At 40.9% G+C, this 12757-nt stretch overlaps 1 protein-coding gene across 1 annotated transcript in view; it reads left to right on the forward strand.

The window, feature by feature from the left end:
* gucy2cb (guanylate cyclase 2Cb) overlaps positions 1-12757 on the forward strand; it is a 45927-nt gene that overhangs the window by 26516 nt on the left and 6654 nt on the right. Inside the window, exons 17-23 of the mRNA XM_063220894.1 lie at positions 280-412; positions 1937-2074; positions 5232-5320; positions 6211-6302; positions 6937-7095; positions 7702-7894; positions 12124-12298. Of these exons, the coding sequence (XP_063076964.1) occupies positions 280-412; positions 1937-2074; positions 5232-5320; positions 6211-6302; positions 6937-7095; positions 7702-7894; positions 12124-12298 (979 nt within the window). The remainder of the gene's footprint in view (positions 1-279; positions 413-1936; positions 2075-5231; positions 5321-6210; positions 6303-6936; positions 7096-7701; positions 7895-12123; positions 12299-12757) is intronic.

A 12757-nucleotide genomic window follows, 5' to 3' on the forward strand; every position in this document is an offset into this window, starting at 1 on the left:
GTTGTTGCATTTGTTCTACATCTTAACTATAATATGTGTCAATTTTGTCTATTTCTTCCTCATCCATTTATTCCGGTCAGTCTTCTTCTGTATTTATGTATGTTACTTGACACCTTAATTTCCCTCGGGATCAATAAATGACACTCTACTCTCTACTCTACTCTACTCTACAGTACTTTGAACAGTATCAACTGTGTGTTTTAATGTGGCTTATGAATACCTACTTGATAACCTTGGCAATTATAATAAATAAATAAATCTGTCATATCTCATCTTTAGGGCATGTCTTACCTGCACGCCAGCAATATCGAGGTCCACGGACGACTGAAGTCCACAAACTGTGTGGTGGACAACCGTATGGTGGTTAAAATCACTGACTTTGGGTTCCGAACTATCCTTGTCCCTGGCAGAGGTACAGTATAAGGAGACACTTATTTGATGTTTCTTTCAGTTATCCTTCCCAAGAGTGATTCCCACTAGCCCACGTTTGTATTTGTGTCCATGTTTTGGATAAAGTCTCTTTTTTAAATGCTTCGTGTAATATAATGTTATCTAATAATACTGTATTGTTTATTGCTATTGCTATGGACACTGTAACCCTCTAAAGCTCCTCCCCCATGGATTCAATGTTTACAACTAGAAATGCACTCAGAGAGTGCAGACCTCTGCCAAGGAAGCTGTTTGATAGAACATTTGACCATGTTACACCCTTTTTTTCATGTCTTTCTGCCTTGTTTTTGTGGAATCAGTAACTGATATGGCAAATTTCGCCATAGCCCGCAATGGTGAAGAATCTTTGGATCTGGATTGTGATCCGGATCACTCCCATAATTTAATCACTCATTCCCTTTCTCATTTCCAACAACTCCTCAAGTTTTATACAAATCCGTTCATAACTTTTTGAGTTATCCCGATGACAGACAGACAAACAGACAAACAGAAAGACAAACCAACCCGGTCGAAAACATATACCTGAAAAAAACCTGGAAAGTTCAATAAGGTTGTTTTTAAAAAAAGTGTTGAATTTGTTATTGAATGGTCCTTTTTTTAGAAAGCCTACAATAGAGGTCCCCTGTCGCAACAACAACAATGCCTGTCTATTCCAAAATGTGTACCGCCTACAGTACTGACAAAAGACAATGGTTATATAAGCTGTAGATGGGTCACTGGCATTTTTGAGGGGCTCATACGTCAGCTGGTAAAGCCACAGCAAATGTCCATAAATTCATTAGTAATTGGTAAGTAGTGCAATGAATATACTTCTTAGATAATTCACCAGTAACAAAACAGTAATAATTTAATCCATGCAATAGTGGCATTAGCTGTGGTTGCACCCACTGACGTATATACTACGTCATTGGTGGCACCACCCTGACGTGTGCTACTACTAAAACATCATCTACCCAAATGCAAGTGTTGAACTTGAACTTTGCAGCCATTAAAATATTGTTGTCCTATTAAGGTCTTTATCCAGTAGCCCTGTGTGAATGTGACATATCACAGCTTTATGGTGGTTGTAAATCTTTGTGCATTTAAGCTCTCTAATGATTTATCATGGCAATCTATTTGATTTATCCAGTCATATTACTAATCAAGAGGACGAGAGTCAAGGACATTTTTCATTCATCCTGACCTCTCTCCTTCGCTCTCTCTCTCTCTCTCTCTCGCTCTCTCTCTCTCTCTCTCTTTCCTTTGAGAGCGTATGGTGCCAAAATAGTGCCTTGTGTACAGTCAGAGGTGAAGAACTTGAATTTAGCTTTATTTTTGGGGTGCCTGTAAGCGTAGTATGATGGAATGTTTAGATGTATCTTTATCTTTTATTTATTCATTTAAGTTTTCTTTTTAAAGTCAGCTCCTAGGGGCTATGTGTATTAACTATATGAAGTCTGTAATAAAACCTTTTTAAAAGTCAAAGTCTCTCTCTCTCTCTCCCCAGACCTGTGGACGGCTCCAGAGCACCTGCGTAAGGAGGGTATCTCCCAGAAAGGGGACGTCTACAGCTTTGCCATCATCGCCCAGGAGATCATGCTGCGCAGGTGCACTTTCTACACAGAGTCCGTCTCAGACCGCTCTGGTGAGGACCCCCCCCCCCACATACACACACACACTTGAAGTGATGGCAGTAATGCCTTTATACATTAGGCCAGAGATCCGTTAAGTGTTTTTATTATTTATTTATTTTTACTTTATTTATGATAGGACAGTGAAGGTGGTGATAGGAAGCGAGTGGGGAGAGAGAGACGGGGAAGGGCCGGCAAAAGACCCGGGCCGGGAATTGAACCCGGGTCAGCTACATGGTAGACGAGTGTCCTACCGTTTGGCCATGGCAGGGCCAAGTGACCTGTGTTAAGGGGGTTAAAGTGACGACAGTGTGTAGTGGTCATGTAGATGGTGCACATGATAGGCCAGCAAGCACAGCCGTGCCACACACTTCAACCATTTCTCTTTCCTATGGCAGTGGCTCCCAAACTTTGCCGACTTGGGGCCCACTTGAAATTTTCACAAATGTTCACAGCCCACCTCTGACCCAATAAACCATACAACTCAAACAAATACTCAACAGCAATACACACAAAAAAAATATTTAGAGTTTTAGAAAATGTTTTCAGGGCAGGCCCCCCTTGAAATAGTTTATTATTTAGTTCAGAAATACCTTCGCTGCCCACAAATGAGCCCTGGCCCAAAGATTGAGAATCATTGCCCTATGGTGCTGTGCTAGACCAACTCGCTACTAGTCGCTCGGCCAAAATATTTTCTGCTGCTTGACAGGTGGGTCTAGTTTACTAAAGCCGACCTCAAACTACAAGAGTATCGTTACCCCGTAGGACCATCGCAAGCGATTGTCGGGAAAGATTTCCTCACTGTGACCGATATACTTAGATAGAATTTTGCCGGTTCAAAGTGTGTGTGTGTGTGTGTGTGTGTGTGTGTGTGTGTGTGTGTGTGTGTGTGTGTGTGTGTGTGTGTGTGTGTGTGTGTGTGTGTGTGTGTGTGTGTGTGTGTGTGTGTGTGTGTCTGTGTGTCTCTGTGTGTCTGTGTGTGTGTCTGTGTGTGTGTGTCTGTGTGTGTGTGTGTGTGTGTGTGTAATGAACCTCTCCACATAGATAAGGGTCATGGTGAAGGGAAATGAGTGTGAACAGTGATTCTTGAGAACTGTCTTATCTTTGACATCCGACCCTTTTCTCAGATCCACATGTAATGATTATTCTTTTACGTAGTGAAAATGGACCATGCACGTGATCTGAATCTTGCCGTGTCCAGACCAAGAGCAAACTACGCTGCCTGGTAGCGTGGGTAGCAGAAGAAGTTTCGCCTTGAATTCGCTCCAGACGCAGCATTGACATGTTTGATTTAGCTAATCACATAATGGCTCTGGCTTGACAGGCTGGGACATTCGTTGATATGAACATTCCAATTGGTTTTCGCCGAACCGCGTCATAGCGAATTCGCCTCCGATTAGATTTAGTTTAATCGTTAAAATTCGCTCTGGTCGCTCAGGAAGCTTCGCCCCTGGCGAATTCGCTTTGGTAGCGCTGGTCGCGTGCCCTCCATAGAGAAATAATGACTTCCGTCGCTCCATTCGCTCCGTTCGCTCCGTTCGCTCTTAGTCTGTACACGGCATAACTCTCTCTCTCTCTCTCTCTCTCTCTCTCTCTCTCTCTCCCTCCCTCTGTGTGTGTGTGTGTGTGTGTGTGTGTGTGTGTGTGTGAGAGAGATTATTTGTCAATGTCTTATTTATATGTTTTTGTATAACTGCACATTGGAGACTGGTCAAACGAAATTTCTAAATTCTGTGATAACCCTGTTGCATAGCTTTTTTACAATTTTTATTTTATTTTACCTTTATTTAACCAGGGAATAAAAACACATTGAGAATAAAATTCTCTTTTTCAAGTGAGCCCTGGCCATGGCGGCAGCACACAATACAATTTTACAGACAGGACACAGACAACACAGAAAAGATTAAAATGGATGTAGAGATAAAATTACGCAATAAAATCATAAAAATAATAAACATAAAACAAGATTAGAAGGAGATTACAAGATTAAAAGCAAGTGCAGACAGATTTAAAAGTGTCACTAAGATGTGATTTAAACTCAACTATAGACATAAAACCAGCAAGCTTGAGTGATTTCTGAATCTTATTCCAAGCAGTTGAGGCACAATGAATAAAAACAGTTTTACCAAATTCTGTTTTCATCATGGGGACATTTAAAACAATGTAGCTACTTGAGCGTAGGTTATACCCTTGATTGTTAAAAGATAAAAGACTCTGTATATACAAGGGGAGCTTGCCAACTATGGCCTTGTATACAAATAGAAGCCAGTGTTTGTACCGTCTAATATCTAGTGATGGCCAGCCTACTAGGTCATACAGCATACAATGGTGTGTAGAGTGCTTTCTTCTAGTTATGAATCTCAATGTAGAGTGATAAGTAGAATCAAGTGATTGTAGAAGTGCCTTGGTGGTATTTCTATAAAAAATGTCCCCATAATCTAAAACAGGCAAATATGTAGCTTCTACCAACTTTCTTCTTGCAGACTGAGAGAAGCAAGCACTATTTCGGTAATAAAACCCCAACTTTAGTTTTAGCTTAGACACCAATTGCTCTACATGAAGCTTAAAGGACAAGTCCTTCGCTAACTAACTTCCTAAATACTTATAGGAGGAAACCGGTTCAATGGAGATGCCCTGCAAAGTGAAAAGAGGTGGAATAGAAGGGATATTCCTTCGGCTCCTTGCAAAGATCATATATTTCGTTTTCTTATCATTTAATACTAATTTCAAAGATAAAAGGCTGCGTTGGACTCTTTCAAATGCTTCTTGCAACTTTGAAATGCATCTGTCCATGGAAGGTGCAGATAAAGTACACTTGACTTGACTCGAAACTCAAAATAGAGCGTCGGCCATTATCTCAGGTCTTTATGATCAGGGAACAGATTGACAGTTGCGATTCTATTAACGTATATGTGCGCTGCAACCCGACGTCAAAATCGGGAGTCGTGTAGTTTGAGCCTGGCTTAAGCTAAGCACCAGTAGCAGTGTTGTTGCTAAAAAGCACTGAAAACCTAACAAGGACCCACCACAAACTTGATCCAACCAGTACCGAATCTGCTGATCGTAAGACAAGTACTGGTAACTCAGATAAGTTGCCTGTTTTGGAAAGAAACTGATTCTTTTTTTACTTTTACTTTTACTTTTGATACCTCTGCTTTTTCCTCCTCACAGAGAAGTTGTCCAGGATTCAGTACCCCAGTCTGTACTGTTACTTCCGCCCGGATCTCTACTTTGACACGGCAGAAGAGAGAGAGCAGGAGGTGAGTGACTACTGCTGTTCCTACGTCAGCATGTCATCGGCCTGTGTGATGTGTGCATATTTTACAGTATATTTTGTTGTATTGCGATACCAAATAGTTTTTCTTCACCCATGTCACCCTGCTGCTACTTTCTCCCAGAGGGACGCGAGTGTAACTCAGAGGCCATGCCAGCGACAATGACCTTGGTGTTCCGTTTTCTTACCACTGGAAAGCTAAAGCAAATCTTGTGAAGTTTTTACTTGTAGCACTTTGAGCCATATCATTTGTACGGAATGTGTGATTCAAGTAGAGAGACAATGATTTTTTTTCATACTTATCAATACTTATCAGGACTTCTATGTAGTCAGTACACCCATAGGAAAAATGACATAGAGTATAGAACTAAATATAGTAGAGTAACTTTATTGATCCTAAGGTGTCCAGAAGCAACCAAAATGATTTGTATGGACTACACACAGTAACAATTTATTTTAACAGGGCTTTAGTTACAGTGCACTTACTCATTTTAATATTTGCGGTATGTAACTCCATTGATAATGCTTAAAATCTGAAACTTATCCCCCCTTCTGGGTCTTCAACAAATCGCACCCTGATTATGGCCATTATTTTCATTATGGTATGTAGATACATAAAGTATGATGTAATGACATGTACTACATGTTATTACACCAGTTATTACACTGTATCTAATGAGTAAGTACACTAAAGCCCAGTTAAAATAAAATAAAATGAAAGTATTACCCTACACGCTTCTTACTGTACATGGCACATACTACAAAAGAGGTCCAATCATCATGTTCCTGGCCGTCATCCTACACAAGTACACCTTAAATTTCAGAACGTCATTGACTGCTCTGTGTTTATTTCTTCTCATGTCTGTATGGGGGCAGGTGTTCAGACTGATCAAAAGCTGCTGGGATGAAGATCCAGAGAGGAGACCCGACTTCAAGAAGGTGGAAATCACCCTCGGCAAAATCGTCAGGTACACCAGCGCCCTCACATCTCTCTTGGTGACTGTTTGTGCCATCCTGACCTAGACACTTAACTAGACACATAACTTTTTGAAATTGCAGATTGCACTTGCAGATTGTGTCAATCTGATGTGGAAACATTCATGCACTGTGGATATGCTTTCTTTGTTTATGCTTTGATTCTGACATACAGAAATGAAAGACTGCATATTTGAACAATTTTTTTTTTTTTAAGTTCCCTAAAAAGAAACGGCTACCATCCAAAACAGAGACAATTCGTTTTGAGTCAACCCATTCAACAAAACAGCCAAAAAAGTCACATTATTAATAATCTTTTTTTTTCTCAATTCTGAAACTACGCTAATTGCCAGCACTTAAAAATGTATGCATTACATTTAACTTATGACTTAAACGTAATTTTTTACTTTTGCATTTTGTTTTTGAAAACGACTTTTCAGGCGTCCTTTCATCTATGTGTGAATTCTTGCCATTCAAATATTTTGAGAACTTTCTTTTTTAAGCCGATATAAAATGCATTTTGCAATGCAATGCCCAATACAATTTCTCAAAATTTACATTGAACTTTCTACATCTGTAAGCAATTATAAACATAGCCTCCATGATGTGTGTCTTTCTGGTCCGAAGCAGCCTCCACAACCAGGCTAATGAGAGCTACATGGGCAACCTGATCCGACGACTACAGATGTACTCCCGCAATCTGGAGTACCTGGTGGAGGAGAGGACAGCACTCTACAAGGCGGAGAGGGACCGCGCAGACGACCTCAACGTCAGACTACTGCCTGGGTCAGTACTAGGAGCCTGAGATAGATAGATAGATAGATAGATAGATAGATAGATAGATAGATAGATAGATAGATAGATAGATAGATAGACACCGCCTATGTTGCGATGATTTCCCCCCTCTGATAAATATAATGTATGTAATAACAGTGTGATTGGATGAAAAATCAAACACACAGAACAAACCAACAAATGGATGCATGAATGAATGAACACGGGAACGAATGCATGGCTGAACTAACAAAGGAACATCTGTCCCCTTTCATCTTTTGACCTACGACCCCCCTCGCAGACCAGTGGCGCGCTCCATGATGGAGATGGGCAGCATGGAGTGAATGAATGGGTGAATGAATGAATGAACGAATGAATGAATGAATGAATGAATGAATGGCTTACATTCAACTAATTAACAAACGGACGTTTGTCACTTTTCACCTTTTGACCTATGACCCCTGCATGAATGAATGAATGAATGAATGAATTAATAAACGAACAAACAAATGAAACCACGAACAAACTAACAAAAACCAAAGAAAAACAAACAAACAGATGAACGAATGTCTGTCTGTCCTTTGTCACATCTGTCGACCTTCCTCCCTCCACCTGCAGTCCAGTGGTGCGCTCACTGAAGGAGACGGGCAGTGTGGAGCCGGAGCTGTTCGACGAGGTCACCATCTACTTCAGCGACATCGTGGGCTTCACCACACTCTGCCACTACAGCACGCCCATGGAGGTGGTGAACATGCTCAACGACATCTACAAGAACTTCGATAGCATCCTGGACAACCATGACGTGTACAAGGTGAGGGGACGTCAGAATTAAGAATAGAAATCAGAATGGGGTCGAATAGGACGGAATAGAATAGAATAGCCTCATGGAGGTGGTAGACATGCTCAATGACATCAACAAGAACTTTGACAGAATTGCGGACAACCACGACGTGTACAAGGTGAGGGCACATGACATCCAGGGCTTGAAAACTGAATTATTTTTCAAACGTTCCGTTCCGAACTGTTCAAAAACGGTTCGTTCCGCCACAAAAATATCGTTCCTGAACCGGTTGGGAACGAAAAATAACGTTCTTTTTTAACGTTCTGGCAGTGTTTAACGGGCCTTTTAACACATTGAGTACCGACGACGTAATAATACCTTTTTCACGCCCATGCGTTGTATACCAAAACGTAAAAATACGTTTTTGCGTTTAAATGTCATATTTCGAATCTACACCCTTCAATGCTCAATATACAGCTCCAGGCCTTTTTATTAGAATACCATGAAAAAGTTGATTTATTTCCATAATTCCATCAATAATGTTAAACTGTCATGGATTGTAGATTCATGGCCCAGTTTTTTAACTATTCCAATCATTATTTTTTTTCTTTTTATATACGTTGGCCTTCCAGCTCAAAAAAACCATGAATTGGGGAATTCGCATTATTAGAATATTGTTATAAAATCACATTTTTCTTCATCAAAATTCGGGTCACATTAAATCAGTTGAAATTTAGTACTTTCTACATAACATGCAATGGTCAATACTTGGTTAGGACATTCTCTGTCTTCATAATGGCCATGATGCTTTTAACATTGAAGTCAATGGCAAAAACAGTGCATGGGAGTTATGGAAGCCCAGATATCCTTGATGCTTTGCTGTCAGCTGTTCTTGTTTGTTGACCTGGTGCCCCACACTTCCCTCTTCAATATACCCGAAGATTTCCATGCCACGTTTTGGTGTTAACTCACCAGTTTAATTCTAACTCAACAGAAATTAAACCCCATTCATTTTCAATGGGGTTTTATTTCTGGTAATTTAGAATTAAACTGGTGAGTTAGCGCCAAAACGTGGCATGGAAATCTACAGGGTATATTGAAGAGTGAAGTGTGGGGTACCAGGTCAACAAACAAGAACAGCTGACAGCAAAGCATCAAGGATATCTGGGCTTCCATAACGGCCATGCACTGTTTTTCCATTGACTTCAATGTTAAACGCATCATGGCCATTATGAAGACAGAGAATGTCCTAACCAAGTATTGACCATTGCAAGTTATGTAGAAAGTACCAAATTTCAACTGATATAATGTGACCCGAATTTTGATGAAGAAAAATGTGATTTTATAACAATATTCTAATAATGCGAATTCCCCAATTCATGGGTTTTTTGAGCTGGAAGGCCAACGTATATAAAAAGAAAAAAAATAATGGTTGGAATAGTTAAAAAACTGGGCCATGAATCTACAATCCATGACAGTTTAACATTATTGATGGAATTATGGAAATAAATCAACTTTTTCATGCTATTCTAATAAAAAAGGCCTGGAGCTGTATGTGATTTTGGGAGCTCTGTGATGGACATAAATGACAAAATTTGCAGTCAAAAGTTTGTGTCATGATTTGGACATTTTAATTTATCTTACCAAGATGTCTCGATGCCAACCCATGTCGCCTACCGTGTGTAGACTATCTGTACTGTAGGCTCCTAATGATCACGCTGCCTGCATTGATGCTACGGCTCTGCATTTGATTTCGTCGCTAAATGATCCTGCAATGATGCTCTTTTACTCTCTCTGTAGCCCTTCACCTTGAAGTATGGTAGCTTCTGGGATGCTGCCGTCTACGTGAATCGTGCTATCAAAAATACTGAATCAAACAAAGATATCGCAAACCACGCCCACTCAATGCAAAAGCGTGTGCTCAAGTTGGGTCTCCTAAGGGGGCGTTGTCCCCTACTTCTTCTTCTCTTTTTGAGGTGTTTGCGCAAGACGTGCGCTACCGCCATCTACAGCGCTAAGGGGACTTCATTGATTCTCAACCTCAGGACTCCGAAGGTCTCCTAACCGAAGGTCTCCTAAAGGGGCGTTCACCCGACATAAAGTGGATACCGGAAAGGAAACAAAATGACGCTTCTTGGTTACATCCACTTTCTTTGGTGCTATGTTGTTGTTTCCCTAGTACGGTCGGTGCCCACGCTATAGCGCGTGTAGTGTCTGACTTCACGCAATAGGTAAACACAGAGACCATTGTATATCGTGTCTGGAGTATCTTGAACTTTCTGGACTTGCTACCTAGACCTTTACCAGATCCTTGGATCCAAATGGCACCCGAACTGTGATTGGAGTAATGCGCTCCGATTTGGAAGTTTGATCGCCAACCAGATAAGAATTGTTTATTTGATTATTCGCCCCCCATGTTGAACTTCCTGTGTCTTCCTGTATGTGAAAAGCCAGAAGCTAGCATAGATGGCTATGGCTACTCAACAGTAACTCGGGCCTTTCGTGAAGTCTTTACGAGAAAAACTGAAAAAAATCAACTTTAAGCCTCGTGGTGCCTTTACGAATAGCCTCGTTTCTCGTGGTTGGGCGACGAAAGGGGGAACTGACAATCGGGGTAGCTTGGTTCTGGGGGGAAGAATAATGCGGACGGACGTCAACAATCAAGCGTGAGTGAAGGCTAACTGGAAACGACGGTAATCAAAAATTTCAAACAAGTGATTTACGGTTGAGTTTAGGCTTAAATTTAGGGTTAGGGTTAGGGTTAAGGTTAGGGTTAGGATTAGGTTTAGGGTTTTTTTTAATTATTTTTTTATTATTACTTTATTTATAGAAAGTAGCTTTGTGTACAATATCTCAATGTAGTTTACCAACAGCATCTTTGTGAACAATGTTTCAGTAGTTCACTAACATTACACATCACACAATTACACACAGTTCAATAATCATTTCAGTTTCCAGTATTTATTCCATGTTTAGGGTTAAGGTTAGGGATAATGGAGGAAGGGAGACATGGCATGAAGCTGACACAACGACAGCGCTCCCCTCCCGGAATGCACGCTTCTCTCTGTCACTCGCTCTCTCTCACCCTCTCTCTCACCCAATCTCGACGACAGCGCGCCTTGCCCAACTACGAAAAATGAGGCTATATCGTAGCGGCACCACGAAGCATGTAGTTGATTTTTCCCGAGAATGGGCTCGGCTACCACATATATGGATCGGATGGGCTACACTCATCTAAGCATCATATCATTGCAATTTGTTGTCAAGGCTGGGCTATTACTTTCGGGAGTCATCGGGACCTGTATTTTAGCAAATACCACCTTCTCTGTGTGTGCAAATTCCGTAAAATTCCGTTCGTTTTCGGTTTTCGTTTTCTTTCCTTGAACCGGTTCGGAGCCCTGCACATGACATCAGAATTAAAAAATAGAAATTAGAATGGGGTCGAATAGGAGAGAATAGAATAATAGAATAGAGTACAGTGGAAACAATGGTAGACATGCTCAACGAGATCTACAACACATGATAATGGGATGGAATAGAATATTGAATAATATAGAATGATAGAAAACAATAGAATACAAGAGAATACGAGGCCTTTGACAGCATCTTGGACAATAAGGACATCTACAAGGTAAGGGGAAATGAGAATGGACTAGAATTGAATAGAACAGAACAAAACAAAATAAAATGGAAGAACTTCAACTGCCAATCACAACATCTATGAGGTGAGAGGAGATGACAATGGAATAAAGTAGAGAAAAGTATAGAATAGAATAGAGTGGAGGAATGAAGTAGAATTGAAAAGAGCACAATTGAGTAGAGTAGAAAAGAATATAGCAGAGTAGATTAGAGTAGAGTAGAATAGAATATAGTATAAGCTAGAGTAGAAAAAGTTGGACTTTTTGGAAGTTTGGTGCTAGCCCAAAAGAAGATTGAACTGAAAAGAAAGAATAAAGGTCTGCAACACTGATAAACGCTCCCAAATATCCAACACATTGTCTTCATGACGCTGCGATGTCGAACAATTGCAGATGGTGGGATTATAGTAGGTATACCTGGAGAGGAAGTGTGTCTCATTTGTGAATAAGGGATAACACAAGGGGGCACCTTGAACCAAAGCATTAGCTCCGATCAATTCAATCAACTATAATACATTCAGTCTGGTTCTGCAAGAGAACATGAATTTACAAGTCACATCTGTGTATCTGTTGCCTATAATGCTGTTGCCCATGCTCCTGTGTTGTGTGTCTCTCTGATAGGTGGAGACGATTGGTGATGCGTACATGGTGGCGTCAGGCCTGCCCAATCGTAACGGCAACAGGCACGCCACGGACATCTGCAGCATGGCACTGGACATCCTGGCATTCATGGGCACGTTCGAGCTGCGCCACCTGCCTGGCATCCCCCTGTGGATACGAATAGGGGTCCACTCAGGTAGCATATCAATAATCAACACCAATTTTCTCTCTCTCTCTCTCTCTCTCTCTCTCTCTCTCTCTCTCTCTCTCTCTCTCTCTCTCTCTCTCCCTCTCTCTCTCTCCCTTCTTCTCTTACTCTCTTTACTCCCATCTGTGTGTTTATATTAATTCGAGCATATCATAATAAGCAAATATGTCTCTCTTTCCTCCTTCTCTCATTCCCTATCTTCCTCTCTCATCTCTCTCTCTCTCTCTCTCTCTCTCTCTCTCTCTCTCTCTCCTATTCCATCTGCCTGGCATCTCTGGATATACGTCAGGGTCCACTTGGGTAACATAATCTCTCTCTCAATCACTCTCTTTTTCTCTCGTTTCTCCAAAACAGATTATTCATGCGTGCCATGCACAATAAATAATAACATCTAACTGTCTCTGGTTTTCTTCCAAATCTGTTTCTGTCTCTCTCCCATCTTCCTAT

This window comes from Engraulis encrasicolus, chromosome 17 (genome assembly GCF_034702125.1).
Source record: "Engraulis encrasicolus isolate BLACKSEA-1 chromosome 17, IST_EnEncr_1.0, whole genome shotgun sequence".
Classification (NCBI taxonomy): domain Eukaryota; kingdom Metazoa; phylum Chordata; class Actinopteri; order Clupeiformes; family Engraulidae; genus Engraulis; species Engraulis encrasicolus.